This window comes from Salvelinus fontinalis, chromosome 14 (genome assembly GCF_029448725.1).
Source record: "Salvelinus fontinalis isolate EN_2023a chromosome 14, ASM2944872v1, whole genome shotgun sequence".
NCBI lineage: Eukaryota > Metazoa > Chordata > Actinopteri > Salmoniformes > Salmonidae > Salvelinus > Salvelinus fontinalis.
In genome coordinates this window covers 38,017,007-38,038,137 of record NC_074678.1, presented here as the reverse complement: position 1 = coordinate 38,038,137, position 21,131 = coordinate 38,017,007, and the positions used below count along the sequence as shown (strand labels likewise).

At 43.1% G+C, this 21,131-nt stretch overlaps 1 protein-coding gene across 3 annotated transcripts in view; it reads right to left on the bottom strand.

Moving 5' to 3' along the window:
- Positions 1 to 5,573: 5,573 nt before the first annotated feature.
- The window catches only part of LOC129810772 (rho GTPase-activating protein SYDE2-like), a 100,970-nt gene continuing 85,412 nt past the window's right edge, over positions 5,574 to 21,131 (bottom strand). For all 3 annotated transcript variants that reach the window (XM_055861636.1, XM_055861635.1, XM_055861637.1), the window contains exon 7: positions 5,574 to 9,694. In XM_055861636.1, coding sequence (XP_055717611.1) covers positions 8,961 to 9,694 — 734 coding nt within the window. In that variant the 3' untranslated portion in view covers positions 5,574 to 8,960. The remainder of the gene's footprint in view (positions 9,695 to 21,131) is intronic.

Genomic DNA, 21,131 nt, shown 5'->3' with positions numbered 1-21,131 from the left:
AAAATGTAGAGAGGAGGGAGTGAAAGGATGCCAGGTCCGCAGGGAGGCGAGTTTTCCTCAATTTCCGCTCGGCTGTCCGGAGCCCTGTTTTTTCAACTACTCAAAAAATTTCTTGTTAACAAACTGTAGTTTTGGCAAGTCGGTTAGGATATCTACTTTGTGCATGACACCAGTAATTTTTCCAACAATTGTTAACAGATATTATTTGACTTATAATTCACTGTATCACAATTCCAGTGGGTCAGAAGTTTCTAAACACTAAGTTGACTGCCTTTAAACAGCTTGGAAAATTCCTTCCAGTCGTTCCAGTCATTGGCAGCAGAGAACTGGAAGGAAAGGCGACCAAAGGAGGAATTGGCTTTGGGGGTGACCAGTGAGATATACCTGCTGGAGCGCGTTCTACGGGTGGGTGTTGCTATGGTGACCAGTGAGCTGAGATAAGGCGGGGCTTTACCTAGCAAAGACTTGTAGACGACCTGGAGCCAGTGGGTTTGGCGACGAGTATGAAGCGAGGGCCAGCCAACGAGAGCATACAGGTCGCAGTGGTGGGTAGTATATGGGACTTTGGTGGCAAAACGGTGGCACTGTGATAGACTGCATCCAATTTGTTGAGTAGAGTATTGGAGGCTATTTTGTAAATGACATCGCCAAAGTCGAGGATCGGTAGGATGGTCAGTTTTACGAGGGAATGTTTGGCAGCATGAGTGAAGGATGCTTTGTTACGAAATAGGAAGCCGATTCTATATTTAATTTTTGGATTGGAGATGCTTAATGTGAGTCTGGAAGGAGAGTTTCCAGTCTAACCAGACACCTAGGTATTTGTAGTTGTCCACATATTCTAAGTCAGAAGCGTCCAGAGTAGTGATGCTGGACGGGCGGGCAGGTGCGGGCAGCGATCGGTTGAAGAGCCTGCATTTAGTTTTACTTGCATTTAAGAGCAGTTGGAGGCCATGGAAGGAGAGTTGTATGGCATTGAAGCTCATCTGGAGGTTAGTTAACACAGTGTCCAAAGAAGGGCCAGAAGTATACAGAATGGTGTCGTCTGCATAGAGGTGGATCAGAGAATCACCAGCAGCAAGAGCGACATCATTGAGGTATACAGAAAAGAGAGTCGGCCCAAGAATTGAACCCTGTGGCACCCCCATAGAGACTGCCAGAGGTCCGGACAACAGGCCCTCTGATTTGACATACTGAACTCTATCAGAGAAGTAGTTGGTGAACCATGCGAGGCAATCATTTGAGAAACCAAGGCTGTTGAGTCTGCCGATAAGAATGTGGTGATTGACTGTCTCCTAGAGATGAACGTACTTTGGTGCGAAAAGTGCAAATCAATCCCAGAACAACAGCAAAGGACCTTGTGAAGATGCTGGAGGAAACAGGTACAAAAGTATCTATATCTACAGTAAAACGAGTCCTATATCGACATAACCTGAAAGGCCGCTCAGCAAGGAAGAAGCCACTGCTCCAAAACTGCCATAAAAAAGCCAGACTACGGTTTGCAACTGCACATGGGGACAAAGATCTTACTTTTTGGAGAAATGTCCTCTGGTCTGATGAAACAAAAATAGAACTGTTTGGCCTTAACGAACATCGTTATGTTTAGAGAAAAAAGGGGGAGGCTTGCAAGCCGAAGAACACCATCCCAACCGTGGCAGCATCATGTTGTGGGAGTGCTTTGCTGCAGGAGGGAATGGTGCACTTCACAAAATAGATGGCATCATGAAGATGGAAAATTATGTGGATATACTGAAGCAACATCTCAAGACATCAGTCAGGAAGTTAAAGCTTGGTTGCAAATGGGTCTTCCAAATGGACAATGACCCCAAGCATACTTCCAAAGTTGTGCCAAAATGGCTTAAGGACAACAAAGTCAAGGTACTGGAGTGGCCATCACAAAGCCCTGACCTCAATCCTATAGAAAATTTGTGGGCAGAATTGAAAAAGCATGTGCGAGCAAGAGGCCAAAATGGGCAAAAATTCACCCAACTTATTGTGGGAAGCTTGTGGAAGGCTACCCAAAACGTTTGACCCAAGTTAAACAATTTAAAGGCAATGCTACCAAATACTAATTGAGTGTATGTAAACTTCTGACCCACTGGGAATGTGATGAAAGAAGTAAAAGCTGAAATAAATCATTCTCTTAACTATTATTCTGACATTTCACATTCTTAAAATAAAGTGGTGATCCTAACCAGGGAATGACCTAAGACAGGGAATTGGTAGGGAATACTAGGATTAAATGTCAGGAATTGTGAAAACCTGAGTTTAGATGTATTTGGCTAAGGTGTATGTAAACTTCCGACTTCAACTGTATAAATATATATATATTTCTATCCAGCCGGATAAACACTACAAACAGCCTACCCGACCGCTCAGAGTCGTCCGCACGGTCCTAAAGCACACCATTGCCTCGTTTTGTATCACATGATAAAACTGTGGTGGACAAAAATTAATTTCAGAATGTGGGGGCGACATGTCGTCCCTCCCGTCCCGAGTGAAAGTTGCGCCCCTGATATTCACAACAAGCTCTCACATCAGAATTAGATGTTCATCCATGTTTCTCAAACGTCAAATTTCACAGTCGTTTCAAATGTCAAATTTCGAGGTGTTTAAGGTTAAGTCTAGGCATTAACACCACATTTTTAAGGTTAGAGTTACATTTAGCCATTAACTCCTTAAGGTTAGTTATTAACTCTGAATGGTTAAGGTAAGGGTTAAGATTTGGGTTAGGCTTAAAAAAATTACAAAATAAATAGTTTCTGTCGCTGGATTTGAATATGCAACCTTTGGCTCATGCTTACGTCCATGTGCTATCCCCATCCACAATACTCTAGCAAAACTAAAATCTACTTGAATGTAACAGCGCTCACTGTTGCCTCTAGTGGCCGGTTTTCACATCTTCTCCCAATGTCCTCAGACATGGATGGACATCTAATACCGACTTCTATCATGGGTGACCTGGCCGTATTTTCAAACAAGACAAAACAAAACATACAAATACAAAAGATAACATAATGATGCACAAAAACATCAACATCACTCCTGCCCAGACCCACCTGTTCTATCTCCTGCCCAGACCCACCTGTTCTATCTCCTGCCCAGACCCACCTGTTCTATCTCCTGCCAAGACCCACCTGTTCTATCTCCTGCCCAGACCCACCTGTTCTATCTCCTGCCCAGACCCACCTGTTCTATCTCCTGCCCAGACCCACCTGTTCTATCTCCTGCCCAGACCCACCTGTTTTATCTCCTGCCCAGACCCACCTGTTCTGTCTCCTGCCCAGACCCACCTGTTCTATCTCCTGCCCAGACCCACCTGTTCTATCTCCTGCCCAGACCCACCTGTTCTATCTCCTGCCCAGACCCACCTGTTTTATCTCCTGCCCAGACCCACCTGTTCTATCTCCTGCCCAGACCCACCTGTTCTATCTCCTGCCCAGACCCACCTGTTCTATCTCCTGCCCAGACCCACCTGTTCTATCTCCTGCCCAGACCCACCTGTTCTATCTCCTGCCCAGACCCACCTGTTTTATCTCCTGCCCAGACCCACCTGTTCTATCTCCTGCCCAGACCCACCTGTTCTATCTCCTGCCCAGACCCACCTGTTCTATCTCCTGCCCAGACCCACCTGTTCTATCTCCTGCCCAGACCCACCTGTTCTATCTCCTGCCCAGACCCACCTGTTCTATCTCCTGCCCAGACCCACCTGTTCTATCTCCTGCCCAGACCCACCTGTTCTATCTCCTGCCCAGACCCACCTGTTCTATCTCCTGCCCAGACCCACCTGCAGACCCATCTGCATCTTCCACCTGTTCTATCTCCTGCCCAGACCCACCTGTTCTATCTCCTGCCCAGACCCACCTGTTCTATCTCCATGCCTGCACTACTCTCCGCCACATGTCCTCAAATTGCACCATTTTGTTCCTCTTCGTTGCCCACGCTCTTTCAATATTTACATAATGAAGCATGTTTTTTCTATTGTCTTAACAATGGAGGATTGGTTGACATATGACATGTCTTGAAATATGCGGACAGACGGATGAACAACTTTCTAACTCAGGCCATCATTTTTTAACTTCATAGCATTCCCAGAAGGCATGGATTATTGACTCATTGTTAGTCTTACACTTAAGACGTGACTCTCCGTTGTGCTGTAGAATTTATTAATTTTGTCTCTTGTATAATAAATTCTATACATGGGATTAAGTGTACATTTTTGTTACCTGTAACTTTGTTTGCTATGCTCCAACATTCCCTCCAACTTGTACCAATATCAGTTATTTTTAAGTCTTTTATATTTGTTTTCTAAGAGATTGTCAGTTGGATAGTCTCTCTGCAAGGTTTTGTATATCTTACCCATCATATGAGTATCATTTTCTGACTCAAATAGAATTCCCTCAACATTGCTCTGATGTCCAAAAGATTTCAAATCAAAACTTTTAATTTGCATATATTTTAAAATATCTACATTGGTCTTTTTAATTCTGTCATGGAACTTAATGTATTTCCTAATACCAATTATTTTACGGTTCCTATGCTTTTAGTTTTCTATGTGGACCAAATTATCGGTGTTTTATGAAACGCTGTCCAGGGATTGCTCCATAAGGTTGTGGTTTTAAGGAGTGATATTGGTTCTTGTAGAATCCGTTTCATTTCATTCCATATTGTTATGAGGTTCTTAACTATGAAGATGTTAATGTTCTTAGCTTAATCTTTTGAAAACAAACATGTAAAAAGATTCTGAGGATGAGCATGTGCATCTTCAATATGTACCCATTGTTCCTCTTTAGTGCATTTAACGATATGTCGCTAGTAAAAGCCTTGGGTAGCGAGTTGATACAATTCCACGTCTGGAAGGTTAAAACCACCCTCAGACTTAGGAATATGTAAAACTTTTCTTTTTAATCCATTAGTTTTATTTGTCCATATAAAGTCTGTTATGGAAGAGTATACTTTTTTAAAGAATGTCTTCAGTGGGGTAATTGGTATTACAGAGAGTAAAAAGAAAGAAAAGAAAGGCTACTCCACAGAGTTAAAATGATGAGGGCTGTCATTTTGGAATGTCCCCGAAGCTGTGCCAAGCACTGGGAGATTCCCACATCCTAAAAATATTTCCAAAACTCTGCAGAGCCAGGAACACTTCCCATCTTTCCTGTCTTTTGTTGCTTTGCTCCAACTTTTCCATAGCAAAGATAGATTAACCCGAACACCTTGGAAATCCATATTTGATCCCTAATACCTTAAAAACCCTTATTTGAACCCTAATACCTTAAAAACCCTTATTTGAAATCACTTCTAACTTAAAGGCAGGAAGTCACAGCACAGTAGCAGATTCTGAAAGCAACATCGGTAGAAACCAAGACCCAATAAATAACTGACTGTCAATGACTGTTAATGTTACGACATTTTAATACTGGTCTAAAGTGATTAGCAAAAAGACATATAACAGACATTACATCTCAAAATGGGATGCTTTGAGTGTTTCACTTTACTCTCATCTACAGGCCAATGATTTGGCAGCAAAACATGGTTGAATCAACTTGACAAAATGTAATAACCAGAAAGACGCAAGGCCATGTGAAATATATACTTTAATATGACCATACATTTTTCAAGATCAGTACAAAGTATTATTCTATTTTAGTGATGCTTTCATCATAGTTTTCTGTTTCCAAGACAGACATACAAACAGGACAGAGATGAAACAAAACAACTATTACAAAAACACGTTGACCGTATGACACTTACTGTACACACAACCAACGATGTACACACAACCAACGATGTACACACAACCAACGATGTGCACATGCTCAGACACAATGTGGACATGTGACACACTGATTAAGAGGGAAGGAGGGAGGGGGTTAGAGAAAGAGTGAAGAGGGAGGAATGCATTGATAGATACAGTGCTAGGCCAGGCCCGGAGTAAAGGAAACAGGGCCAGGCCAGGCCCGGAGAGGAAACAGGGCCAGACCAGGCCCGGAGGAGAGGAAACAGGGCCAGGCCAGGCCCGGAGGAGAGGAAACAGGGCCAGGCCAGACCCGGAGGAGAGGAAACAGGGCCAGGCCAGACCCGGAGGATAGGAACTAGGGCCAGGCCAGACCCGGAGGAGAGGAACTAGGGCCAGGCTAGAACCAGAAAAACATCCTTATATAATGAAAGCTTCACTGGATAGTTTCCCATCACCATAGGAAACTACTGCACTGCAGTGCAATCGCCTTAGGGACTAGCTAGCTGAATGATTTTCCTTTCTTTTAGTCTTTCAATTAAATGTTCTTTTGAACCTGGTTGTTAGTCTGTGTGAGCAGCTGTCAAAGGGATGACAAAAAAGTGGGATAGGAACAAATAGAAAATAATCTCCATGTACACATAAATATGATACGATAACCTCAGGTGGGAAATATACTTGTTTAAGTCAGTAATAAAGCTTTTGACCATGCAACAATGTTCATCAGTACCTTTTAAACACAACTATGAACACATATTAGACCAACCGGCGACAAAAACAGATGCCAAATATGTACAAAAAAAATATAACAATATCTCTCTTTCTGCAAGAACGTATTTCTGTCATATATATTACAGCTTAAGTTGTACCATTAGTCCAGCACGTTTAAGATGTGTACAGGTAGCTTAAGTGGGAGGAAACAAAGCAACATAGACGGGTTAGGTGACAACGTCACGAAAACCATGTACGCATTTGAATGGGGCAGAAGGCCGTGTGTTGTTGTGGTCCTGGATGGCCAGACAGCGAGCAACAATGACAAGAATCTGCCATGTGGGGAAACGTATGTGGCTCGTTTCAGCTGCTTTTACCTTGTTCTTGATTCCATGTCTTATTTTGACTGATGTCACGTCTATGCTAATATGGCGAATGTTCTCTAGCTATCTAACCAACTATAACAATGTATTTGAGAGACAAGTGCTCATTGTGGAAATGTATTTGTTTTCAATGAACATTAGAAACCAAATATAGTTGACATGTGATCAACAGTCTAAGCCAAACCCGTCTGTTTGACCCCATAGTTGCACATGTGTTGGTTTTGTTGCTAAACAACCAACCCGTCTATATAGTCTATCATGGGTCAACACTACAATGTTATGGAGAGCATTTAAATATGCCTGTATGGAAATATATATATAAGCTGTAAAAAATAATATATATACTCCAAATACATTTATATATACATAAATATGTTAAATACTGATCATTCTGAATCCCTGGATTTCTGAAAACTTTCTTTTATCTATTTAGGTAGTGGACTCACATGTCATACTAGCCAGAGCCCTCTCCACACAGTAACTGTTTCTATGAAACACGTGAACTGCTGTTCTGCAGTCAGTATGTACCATACGTAAGTTTCCCATATTTGACTTTTTCCTCTTTAAACCCGCAGGTGATCACTGTCTGTCTAGATCATGGGTCTGAAACTCATTCCATGAAGGGCCTAGTGCCTGCAGGTTTTTGGTTTTTCCATTTTAATTAAGCCCTAGACAACCAGGTGTAGGGAGTTTCTTACTAATTAATTACCTTAATTAATCAATTAAGCACAAGGGAGGAGCGAAAACCCGCAGACACTGGGCCCTCCGTGGAATGAGTTTGATACGCGTGGTCTTGATCAGGGCTTCTGGGGAACCCCTGGGTGCACATTAAGACCAAACCCTGGTCTAGATCATGTGGGAGGTGGCGAAGGTCTAAAAGAAAACCAGATATGAATGGTTTTCACCCATGTCATATTCACTTATTCATTTTTCAAATACATGACATCACATGAGTTATTTTTTTCTATCTCTGTTTGTTGCTACAGATTAGCTGCTCTGTTCTAGCAGGTATAGAGAAACACGTATCACCCATTATCTCCTTGTTTATGTGTTTCTTCATGGTATTGGAGCAGGTATGTATGTGACTGTATGATACGTTTGTACTCGTACCCGAGGAGGAGGAGGGTTCAGAGGGCTAGCCCCCTCCCTGGTTCTCCTCCCAGTCCATAGCCAGCTATACTGCATGTACCATATACCTAAATGACTTGTACTATACACTAAAGCCTGCCTCATAAGTGCATTGCTGTACGTCATAATGTTTCGTACCTCAATAGAAAAGCTCTCCCCTGCCTTAAAGTCCCACCTTCACACAATTAAGGCACCGTTTACACCCCTGGGGGTCAATGGGTTCTTCTAATAAGAAGATAAGCAACAACAACAACCGGATAAGAACAACAGAACATGAGCGACATGTAAAAACAAGTCATCAAAAGCAAAACATTAATGAAACATCAAATAATGTCTTGTGGGTAGGTGCTAAATGAAGTGTCCAGCCAATCACGCACCAGAGTTCTAAACACCAGAGTTCTGCAGGGGCACACGACACAACACGGGTGCACGTGCCACTGAGTCGTCTTTATTAAGAGTCACCACGGCAACCCTGGAGCCCAATTCCTGAACCCCAACAACTCCAACCAGTCTCGAAGCCCTTAGAATTAGCTAAGCCTTTTCCACCATTGGGGGCTGTGTGTTTGAGTCAGTAGCCTGTTGGGCTGTGTGTTGAGTCAGTAGCCTGTAACGGCTGAGTGTTTGAGTCAGTAGCCTGTTGGGCTGTGTGTTGAGTCAGTAGCCTAACGGGCTGTGTGTTTGAGTCAGTAGCCTGTTGGGCTGTGTGTTTGAGTCAGTAGCCTGTTGGGCTGTGTGTTTGAGTCAGTAGCCTGTTGGGCTGTGTGTTTGTGTCAGTAGCCTGTTGGGCTGAGTGTGTGTTGAGTCAGTAGCCTGTTGCCCTGTGTGTTTGAGTCAGTAGCCTGTTGGGCTGTGTGTTGAGTCAGTAGCCTGTTGGGCTGTGTGTTTGAGTCAGTAGCATGTTGGGCTGTGTTTTTGAGTCAGTAGCCTGTTGGGCTGTGTGTTTGAGTCAGTAGCCTGTTGGGCTGTGTGTTTGAGTCAGTAGCCTGTGGGGCTGAATGTGTGTTGCGTCAGTAGCTAACTTTGAGATTGTTCTTGTTGAGCTCTCTCTCCAGGTTGCCTATGAGCGTGTCGATGCTCTCCTGCAGGTCTCGCAGGTTGACCCTGTTGCTGAGAACGGGGCTGATGTCCTGGATCTTCATGTAAGCCTGGTATGTGTGCTCTTTGGGGTTGTGGAGGGGCAGGATGCGCTCATCATCATCATCATCACACACCCTATCGTCTGACGGCTGACCGCCACTGGAGACATCGCTCTCCTCCACTCTCTCCTTCTCTGCTTCTCTCTCCTCTTCCTCCTTCTCTACAGGTCCCTCCATCACCTCCTGGAGTAGTGGGGGTTCCTGTTTTGCTGTAGGTGGCTCTGCCTGTCCTTCCTCCTGTCCACTGTCCAGTAATCCTTCCTGTCTCAGCTCCTCTCCCCCCTCCTTCTCCGTGTCCTGTCCTTCCTGTCCCTCCTCAGTGACCTCCATATCCTCAGAAGGAACATCATCATAGTCATTTTCCTCCTGGGGCAGAGGAGGGGGGAAGTAGCGCTCTCCACAGCGACTCCAGTCACCAGCGTAACGGTTGCTAGGGCTGTCCAGTCGGCCCGGCCTAGGTCGCAGCACCCCGGCCATCTCTGCATCACTCAAGTTCAGCACCTGGGGACGCTCCTTCCTCCGACGCAGGGGTGGAGCGGCAGGCTGGTCGGCTGGGCCGGGGTGCTCCAGGACGGGGGATGAGGTCTTGCCATGTGGGTCCACCACTATAAGGAGAGATGGAAAGACATAGGAGAGAGAGAGAAAGAAAGAGTTAGTTAAAGAGTAAGCAGGAAGTTATTCAGTCAGTGTCATAGTCCTAGCTTTGTTAACTCCTGGTGTACGGCACAAGCTCTTCAAGCATTGTTGGTGCAAACCAATTATTCAACTAAAAAATATTATAATTTTCATTCAAGCACACTGTATACACAAGGTCCTCCTGGAGTTCAGCCACGGTCTAAAGGTGGTATTTCAGACATTAACCCATGCCATGCTGCATAGAAATATGCCAAAGCCACTCCAACACACTCTACTACTTCACTTCTACAGCTGTACATTTTACCTAGTCTTCAAATGTCTGTGAACTAACCTAACACATGTCCCTTCTGTGGGGTGAAGAAGGGGTAGGAGGGAATCACATGATATGAGCATGTCTGAGCTAAGGAGAAGAACAGAACACTGAGCACTCCAACCACCACAGCCCAGTTACCTGTCTGTCTCTCTGTGTTCCTACTAGAGGTCGCCCGATTATGATTTTTCAACGCCGATACCGATACCGATTATTGGAGGACAACAAAAGACGATACTGATTAATCGGCCGATTTATATAAAATAAAAATAAATGTTTAATATATATATATATATATCATACGTACACACACATTTTTGTAATAATGACAATTGCAACAATACAGAAAGAACAATGAACACTTTTATTTTAACTTAATATAATACATAAATACACACACACACACAGCTCTGAAGTGACAATGATACTGAAGAGTCTGCTTAGGAGACAAATACTCTCAACTGTGTGAATAAAAATAGAGAAAAAAAATAGAGTTTAAGTTACCTGTGATGAATGTTGAAAACAAAAACTGTAATTTCTATATGCAGGAAATCCTATTTTGATAATGGGCATGGTAAGAATTGACGACCAAAGTGCGAGTCATAATTCCCATGACAGCAAAATCTGAAAAGCGGTTCCTTCATTTATTCCATAGGATATTTTTAGATTCACTTAAAATAAGGTCTGTGTTTCGTGTAGGCTTACACCACCTTGCCAATTTTATAACTGTGTAGATATCCATAGGACAAGGTAACTCTGATCAATATTGGCTAAATATAAGCAAAGATAAAAAAATGTGTAGAGTGGATTTATGAAAACATTTTGACAAACGTTACCTTATCCTAGTGAGATTTACACGGGTATCAAACCGTCGAGGCGGTTTAAGCCTGCACGAAACACAGACCTTATTTGAAGTAGATCAAGACATTCTCTATGGAAGACATGAACGGTAAAATAACGAAGGAACCCCTTTCAAGTTCAGCCGCAAGTTATAACAGGAATTATAACGCGTCGACTACTTCTCTCTAAACCATATACCTTTGACTAATCCGGAAACTATCACCTCGAAAACAAAACGTTTATTGCGTTCCGTATTTTATCTAACGGGTGGCATCCATGAGTCTAAATATTCCTGTTGCATTGCACAACCTTCAATGTTATGTCATAATTACATAAAATTCTGGCAAATTAGTTCGCAAAGAGCCAGGCGGCCCAAACTGTTGCATATAGCCTGACTCTGCGTGCAATGAACGCAAGAGAAATGACACCTGGTTAATATTGCCTGCTAACCTGGATTTCTTTTAGCTAAATATGCACGTTTAAAAATATATACTTGTGTATTGATTTTAAGAAAGGCATTGATGTTTATGGTTAAGTACACATTGGAGCAATGACAGTCATTGATTGATTGTTTTTTATAAGATAAGTTTAATGCTAGCTAGCAATTTACCTTAGCTTACTGCATTCGCGGCACAGGCAGGCTCCTCGTGGAGTGCAATGTAATCAGTGTTAGAGCATTGGACTAGTTAACTGTACGGTTGCAAGATTGGATCCCCCGAGCTGACAAGGTTAAAAATCTGTCTTTCTGCCCCTGAACGAGGCAGAACGTTCCTAGGCCGTCATTGAAAATAAGAATGTGTTCTTAACTGACTTGCCTAGTTAAATAAAGATTAAAAAAAGGTGTAAAAAACCAAAAATACCGATTTCCGATTGTTATGAAAACTTGAAATCAGCCACGATTAATCGGCCATTCTGATTAATCGGTCGACCTCTAGTTCCTACTACACGGTGTCCCCCACAGTACACCTTTACATACCTCCTACAGTCAGTGGCGGAATAAAACAAAACAAACAAAAAACATTTCAGAGGTAAAACTGACATGTCCACTCACTGCAACAAAAAGCAACCAGTCAAGCAGCCAGTTGACATGAAATACCTTGAAACTTGACTTTACTATTACAGCTATTTCATGCTGAAGAAGGTAGAAAGTAAAGTACACAAGCTCCACAGTGGTACAGCAAAGCCAACAGCTGATTTTGATATCATACTGTATGAAAGCTTTCAATGAGTCCCACCGTAACGCTGGCGCGGAGTGCCACGTCTTTCGACAAATACGTCTGTAGAGTCCGGATGGTTTGTCTTATTAAAAGCTGAGAGTCCCACGAACACGGATATGTAACATGTTTTGCTCTATGACTTCACAAGCTACACAAGAGTTGTTAGAAGGTATGGGATTCGTCTACATAGGAAGTCCCAGGACGAAGTGTCTATAATACTGTAATAAGCTCACATAGTTGCGGTCTCAAACTCCAAACTGTTGTCACTGTCATTTCCCAGTGAGCAAACAATTTCTGTACTTACATTCGTATAAATTCATTTTTTATCAGGTTTTTGCTTTGGTGGACCTTCTTTTTTTGTATTGACATTTGTCAATAAATCATGAATGCATTTGTTTATATCAAATTGATTTGTGATCGACTTGTAGCCCTGGTTGTCCTGAAAATAAAATGTTAAAACACTTCATTGTGAGTCTACATATAAGGGCTGGACATGGAGATAAATGAAATGCCGATTTTTGCCGGGGTATCTGGCAAACAGTCATCACAGCTGATCCAAGAATAAGCAAATAACCCCGAACCCCCATCACCTCAACCCCTGAACTCCCAGCCACCCCATCCTGCCTGTGCCACACACCCTCCTGGACACTTCCAAATCCATGGCTGCTCCCACTGTGCTGTCCCTGACCAGTTAAAAATATCCAGAGCCTTACACACCCTTCCCCCTTCCCTCCTCCCCTCCTCTCATCTCCTCTCCCCTCTCCTCCTCTCCTCTCCCCTCACTCCACCACTCTGCCATAGTGTGATCTCTCCCTGACCACCTGCTCTCTGCCCAAACACACACGCCCGCAAGCACACATGCGCGCACACACACAACACAAACAAGCACGCCCACACACACACTCACCAGAAAAGCACAGCGGTCACCAAGGCCAATGAGTCACACGCACACTTTCACCTCCTTATGAAAGTCACCAAATACCAAGGCCAAGCAGTCACATACACAGACACATGTCTGCCCACACACACACACACCGTTCATTAACACCCTCCCCCCCATTGAAAACAATGCAAGTACAGAGGACAAGCCAACTCTCCTAATCACATAACCCCAGAAACACATTCACACAATCCCAGAAACACATTCACACAATCCCAGAAACACACTCACACAACCCCAGAAACACACTCACACAACCCCAGAAACACATTCACACAACCCCAGAAACACACTCACACAACCCCAGAAACACTCACACAACCCCAGAAACACACTCACACAACCCCAGAAACACATTCACACAACCCCAGACACACATTCACACAACCCCAGAAACACATTCACACAACCCCAGAAACACATTCACACAACCCCAGAAACACACTCACACAACCCCAGAAACACATTCACACAACCCCAGAAACACATTCACACAACCCCAGAAACACATTCACACAACCCCAGAAACACACTCACACAACCCCAGAAACACATTCACACAACCCCAGAAACACATTCACACAACCCCAGAAACACATTCACACAACCCCAGAAACACTCACACAACCCCAGACACACTTACACAACCCTAGAAACACACTCACACAACCCCAGAAACACATTCACACAACCCCAGAAACACACTCACACAACCCCAGAAACACTCACACAACCCCAGAAACACATTCACACAACCCCAGAAACACACTCACACAACCCCAGAAACACTCACACAACCCCAGACACACCTACACAACCCCAGAAACACATTCACACAACCCCAGACACACCTACACAACCCCAGAAACACATTCACATAACCCAGGTCACACACTCCAGGCCTATGCAACATTGCAGTGGAAGGTGTGGACCTCGTGAAGAGGCTGGACATTTCTCATAATGATTGTGAAATTTTAGGGTGAAGCTGGGAGGGCTAAGGGCTAAGGTTAGGACTGGAATATCCTAGGTGGAGAGGGTACTAAAAGTCATGTTTTAACAAAATCGTGCAGTTTGAGGCCATGTGGTGGAAAGTGATACGGGCGCTGGAGATAGGGGTGATGGCTAGTGGGTCTGGGTAGGAGTGATGTAGTTGGTGGAGATAGGGGTGATGGCTAGTGGGTCTGGGTAGGAGTGATGTAGTTGATGGAGATAGGGGTGATGGCTAGTGGGTCTGGGTAGGAGTGATGTAGTTGATGGAGATAGGGGTGATGGCTAGTGGGTCTGGGTAGGAGTGATGTAGTTGATGGAGATAGGGGTGATGGCTAGTGGGTCTGGGTAGGAGTGATGTAGTTGATGGAGATAGGGGTGATGGCTAGTGGGTCTGGGTAGGAGTGATGTAGTTGATGGAGATAGGGGTGATGGCTAGTGGGTCTGGGTAGGAGTGATGTTGGCGCCCCCCCCTTGGTTTGTGCTGTGGTGGAGATCTTTGTGGGCTATACTCGGCCTTGTCTCAGGATTGTAAGTTGGTGGTTGAAGATATCCCTCTACTGGTGCGGGGGCTGTGCTTTGGCAAAGTGGGTGGGGTTATATCCTTCCTGTTTGGCCCTGTCCGGGGGGATCATCGGATGGGGCCACAGTGTCTCTGACCCCTCCTGTCTCAGCCTCCAGTATTTATGCTGCAGTAGTTTATGTGTCGGGGGGCTAGGGTCAGTTGGTTATATCTGGAGTACTTCTGCTGTCTTATCCAGTGTCCTGTGTGAATTTAAGTATGCTCTCTCTAATTCTCGCCTTCTCTCTTTCTTTCTCTCTCTCGGAGGACCTGAGCCCTAGGACCATACGTCAGGACTACCGGGCATGATGACTCCTTGCTGTCCCCAATCCACCTGGCCTTGCTGCTATTCCAGGTTCAACTGTTCTGCCTGCGGTTATGGAACCCCTACCTGTCCCAGACCTGCTGTTTTCAACTCTTAATGATCGGCTATGAAAAGCCAACTGACATTTATTCCTGATTATTATTTGACCATGCTTGTCATTTATGAACATTTTGAAAATCTTGGCTCTCTCTAATTCTCTCCTTCTCTCTTTCTTTCTCTCTCTCGGAGGACCTGAGCCCTAGGACCATACGTCAGGACTACCGGGCATGATGACTCCTTGCTGTTCCCAGTCCACCTGGCCTTGCTGCTATTCCAGTTTCAACTGTTCTGCCTGCGGTTATGGAACCCCTACCTGTCCCAGACCTGCTGTTTTCAACTCTTAATGATCGGCTATGAAAAGCCAACTGACATTTATTCCTGATTATTATTTGACCATGCTTGTCACTTATGAACATTTTGAACATCTTGGCCATGTTCTCTTATAATCTCCACCCGGCACAGCCAGAAGAGGACTGGCCACCCCTCAAAGCCTGGTTCCTCTCTAGGTTTCTTCATAGGTTTTGGCCTTTCTAGGGAGTTTTTCCTAGCCACCGTGCTTCTACACCTGCATTGCTTGCTGTTTGGGGTTTTAGGCTGGGTTTCTGTACAGCACTTCGAGATACTAGCTGATGTACAAAGGGCTATATAAAATAAACTTGATTTGATTTGATGTAGATAGGGGTGATGGCTAGTGGGTCTGGGTAGGAGTGATGTAGTTGATGGAGATAGGGGTGATGGCTAGTGGGTCTGGGTAGGAGTGATGTAGTTGATGGAGATAGGAGTGAGGGCTAGTGGGTCTGGGCAGGAGTGATGTAGTTGATGGAGATAGGAGTGAGGGCTAGTGGGTCTGGGCAGGAGTGATGTAGTTGATGTAGATAGGGGTGATGGCTAGTGGGTCTGGGTAGGAGTGATGTAGTTGATGGAGATAGGAGTGAGGGCTAGTGGGTCTGGGCAGGAGTGATGTAGTTGATGGAGATAGGAGTGAGGGCTAGTGGGTCTGGGCAGGAGTGATGTAGTTGATGGAGATAGGAGTGAGGGCTAGTGGGTCTGGGCAGGAGTGATGTAGTTGATGGAGATAGGAGTGGGGGCTAGTGGGTCTGGGTAGGAGTGATGTAGTTGATGGAGATAGGAGTGAGGGCTAGTGGGTCTGGGTAGGAGTGATGTAGTTGATGGAGATAGGAGTGAGGGCTAGTGGGTCTGGGCAGGAGTGATGTAGTTGATGTTTGTATGATGTCTGTTTTGTACTGTTGATAAAACTTCAAATAAAACCGTATATTTTTTTTTATAAAGGTCATGTTTTAACATATTAATAAGCAGAATGGGATTCAATTTGGAGGGCGGGGACAGAGAGGAGTATAAAGATCAGTGAGGAGTATAAAGATCAACGAGGAGTATAAAGATCAGTGATGAGTATAAAGATCAGTGATGAGTATAAAGATCAACGAGGAGTATAAAGATCAGCGAGGAGTATAAAGATCAACGAGGAGTATAAAGATCAGTGAGGAGTATAAAGATCAACGAGGAGTATAAAGATCAACGAGGAGTATAAAGATCAGTGAGGAGTATAAAGATCAACGAGGAGTATAAAGATCAGCGAGGAGTATAAAGATCAGCGAGGAGTATAAAGATCAACGAGGAGTATAAAGTATAAAGATCAGCGAGGAGTATAAAGATCAGCGAGGAGTATAAAGATCAACGAGGAGTATAAAGATCAGCGAGGAGTATAAAGATCAGCGAGGAGTATAAAGATCAGCGAGGAGTATAAAGATCAGCGAGGAGTATACAGATCAGTGAGGAGTATAAAGATCAACGAGGAGTATAAAGATCAGTGAGGAGTATAAAGATCAGTGAGGAGTATAAAGATCAGTGAGGAGTATAAAGATCAGCGAGGAGTATACAGATCAGCGAGGAGTATAAAGATCAGTGAGGAGTATAAAGATCAGTGAGGAGTATACAGATCAACGAGGAGTATAAAGATCAACGAGGAGTATAAAGATCAGTGAGGAGTATAAAGATCAACGAGGAGTATAAAGATCAGCGAGGAGTATAAAGATCAACGAGGAGTATACAGATCAGTGAGGAGTATAAAGATCAGTGAGGAGTATACAGATCAGTGAGGAGTATAAAGATCAGTGAGGAGTATAAAGATCAGTGAGGAGTATACAGATCAGTGAGGAGTATAAAGATCAGTGAGGAGTATAAAGATCAGTGAGGAGTATAAAGATCAGTGAGGAGTATAAAGATCAGTGAGGAGTATAAAGATCAGTGAGGAGTATAAAGATCAGTGAGGAGTATACAGATCAGTGAGGAGTATAAAGATCAGTGAGGAGTATAAAGATCAGTGAGGAGTATAAAGATCAGTGAGGAGTATAAAGATCAGTGAGGAGTATAAAGATCAGTGAGGAGTATAAAGATCAGTGAGGAGTATAAAGATCAGCGAGGAGTATAAAGATCAGCGAGGAGTATAAAGATCAGTGAGGAGTATAAAGATCAGTGAGGAGTATAAAGATCAGTGAGGAGTATAAAGATCAGTGAGGAGTATAAAGATCAGTGAGGAGTATAAAGATCAGTGAGGAGTATAAAGATCAACGAGGAGTATAAAGATCAGCGAGGAGTATAAAGATCAGTGAGGAGTATAAAGATCAGTGAGGAGTATAAAGATCAGCGAGGAGTATAAAGATCAGCGAGGAGTATAAAGATCAACGAGGAGTATAAAGATCAACGAGGAGTATAAAGATCAGTGAGGAGTATAAAGATCAGCGAGGAGTATAAAGATCAGTGAGGAGTATAAAGATCAGTGAGGAGTATAAAGATCAGTGAGGAGTATAAAGATCAACGAGGAGTATAAAGATCAACGAGGAGTATAAAGATCAGCGATGAGTATAAAGATCAACGAGGAGTATAAAGATCAACGAGGAGTATAAAGATCAACGAGGAGTATAAAGATCAACGAGGAGTATAAAGATCAGCGAGGAGTATAAAGATCAGTGAGGAGTATAAAGATCAGTGAGGAGTATACAGATCAGTGAGGAGTATAAAGATCAGTGAGGAGTATAAAGATCAGTGAGGAGTATAAAGATCAGTGAGGAGTATAAAGATCAACGAGGAGTATAAAGATCAGCGAGGAGTATAAAGATCAACGAGGAGTATAAAGATCAGTGAGGAGTATAAAGATCAACGAGGAGTATAAAGATCAACGAGGAGTATAAAGATCAGTGAGGAGTATAAAGATCAACGAGGAGTATAAAGATCAGCGAGGAGTATAAAGATCAGCGAGGAGTATAAAGATCAACGAGGAGTATAAAGTATAAAGATCAGCGAGGAGTATAAAGATCAGCGAGGAGTATAAAGATCAACGAGGAGTATAAAGATCAGCGAGGAGTATAAAGATCAGCGAGGAGTATAAAGATCAGCGAGGAGTATAAAGATCAGCGAGGAGTATACAGATCAGTGAGGAGTATAAAGATCAACGAGGAGTATAAAGATCAGTGAGGAGTATAAAGATCAGTGAGGAGTATAAAGATCAGTGAGGAGTATAAAGATCAGCGAGGAGTATACAGATCAGCGAGGAGTATAAAGATCAGTGAGGAGTATAAAGATCAGTGAGGAGTATACAGATCAACGAGGAGTATAAAGATCAACGAGGAGTATAAAGATCAGTGAGGAGTATAAAGATCAACGAGGAGTATAAAGATCAGCGAGGAGTATAAAGATCAACGAGGAGTATACAGATCAGTGAGGAGTATAAAGATCAGTGAGGAGTATACAGATCAGTGAGGAGTATAAAGATCAGTGAGGAGTATAAAGATCAGTGAGGAGTATACAGATCAGTGAGGAGTATAAAGATCAGTGAGGAGTATAAAGATCAGTGAGGAGTATAAAGATCAGTGAGGAGTATAAAGATCAGTGAGGAGTATAAAGATCAGTGAGGAGTATAAAGATCAGTGAGGAGTATACAGATCAGTGAGGAGTATAAAGATCAGTGAGGAGTATAAAGATCAGTGAGGAGTATAAAGATCAGTGAGGAGTATAAAGATCAGTGAGGAGTATAAAGATCAGTGAGGAGTATAAAGATCAGTGAGGAGTATAAAGATCAGCGAGGAGTATAAAGATCAGCGAGGAGTATAAAGATCAGTGAGGAGTATAAAGATCAGTGAGGAGTATAAAGATCAGTGAGGAGTATAAAGATCAGTGAGGAGTATAAAGATCAGTGAGGAGTATAAAGATCAACGAGGAGTATAAAGATCAGCGAGGAGTATAAAGATCAGTGAGGAGTATAAAGATCAGTGAGGAGTATAAAGATCAGCGAGGAGTATAAAGATCAGTGAGGAGTATAAAGATCAACGAGGAGTATAAAGATCAACGAGGAGTATAAAGATCAGTGAGGAGTATAAAGATCAGTGAGGAGTATAAAGATCAGTGAGGAGTATAAAGATCAGTGAGGAGTATAAAGATCAGTGAGGAGTATAAAGATCAACGAGGAGTATAAAGATCAACGAGGAGTATAAAGATCAGCGATGAGTATAAAGATCAACGAGGAGTATAAAGATCAACGAGGAGTATAAAGATCAACGAGGAGTATAAAGATCAACGAGGAGTATAAAGATCAGCGAGGAGTATAAAGATCAGCGAGGAGTATAAAGATCAGCAAGGAGTATAAAGATCAGTGAGGAGTATAAAGATCAACGAGGAGTATAAAGATCAGCGAGGAGTATAAAGATCAGTGAGGAGTATAAAGATCAGCGAGGAGTATAAAGATCAGTGAGGAGTATAAAGATCAACGAGGAGTATAAAGATCAGTGAGGAGTATAAAGATCAGTGAGGAGTATAAAGATCAGTGAGGAGTATAAAGATCAACGAGGAGTATAAAGATCAGTGAGGAGTATAAAGATCAGTGAGGAGTATAAAGATCAACGAGGAGTATAAAGATCAGTGAGGAGTATAAAGATCAACGAGGAGTATAAAGATCAGTGAGGAGTATAAAGATCAGTGAGGAGTATAAAGATCAGCGAGGAGTATAAAGATCAGCGAGGAGTATACAGATCAGCGAGGAGTATAAAGATCAGTGAGGAGTATAAAGATCAGTGAGGAGTATACAGATCAGCGAGGAGTATAAAGATCAGTGAGGAGTATAAAGATCAGTGAGGAGTATAAAGATCAGCGAGGAGTATAAAGATCAACGAGGAGTATAAAGATCAACGAGGAGTATAAAGATCAGTGAGGAGTATAAAGATCAGTGAGGAGTATAAAGATCAGTGAGGAGTATAAAGATCAACGAGGAGTATAAAGATCAACGAGGAGTATAAAGATCAACGAGGAGTATAAAGATCAGTGAGGAGTATAAAGATCAGCGAGGAGTATAAAGATCAGCGAGGAGTATAAAGATCAGTGAGGAGTATCAAGATCAGCTTAAGCAATACACCATGCAGCGTACGTAAACAACACTATGAAATTAAATGCAGTTAGTGCAGTTGGAATGTTAGTGATCTGAGGGGATCAGACAGGTTTAGCCTTATAGGCTTCTATTCTCCATCCTCCTCAGACTTAAACAATAACACAGGCTTTGACATCTAAACCGCCTAGCAACCCAACACTCATACCCCTCTCTCTCTCATATCCCTCCCAATATCCCTGTACTCGACGGTGCGTATTTGTTCTCATGTCACCGTGCACACTAAGAAGACAGCTGCTGAGAGCAGAACAGTTAAACAGGGAGACAAATGACCAACCATAGAGCCACAGTTGGTCCAGGATGTCTGTCTGCATCCCAAACGGCACCCTACAGGGTGTCCACCCACTCTGCATCCCAAACAGCACCCTACAGGGTGTCCACCCACTCTGCATCCCAAACGGCACCCTACAGGGTGTCCACCCACTCTGCCCAGAGCGGGTGAAAATGCAATTTGGTGAGGAAATTTCACTTCCTTATGTTGTAAAGTAAATTTTAACAAGACAAATATGATTATTCACGTTTTGAATAGTTCAGTGTGGTCTTTCTCTAACATATAATTAACATTACAGTTGCAGTCGGAAGTTTACATACACTTAGGTTGGAGTCATTATAATTCGTTTTTCAACCACTCCACAAATTTATTGTTAACAAACTATAGTTTTGGCAAGTCGGTTAGGACATCTACTTTGTGCATGACACAAGTAATTTTTCCAACAATTGTTTACAGACAATTG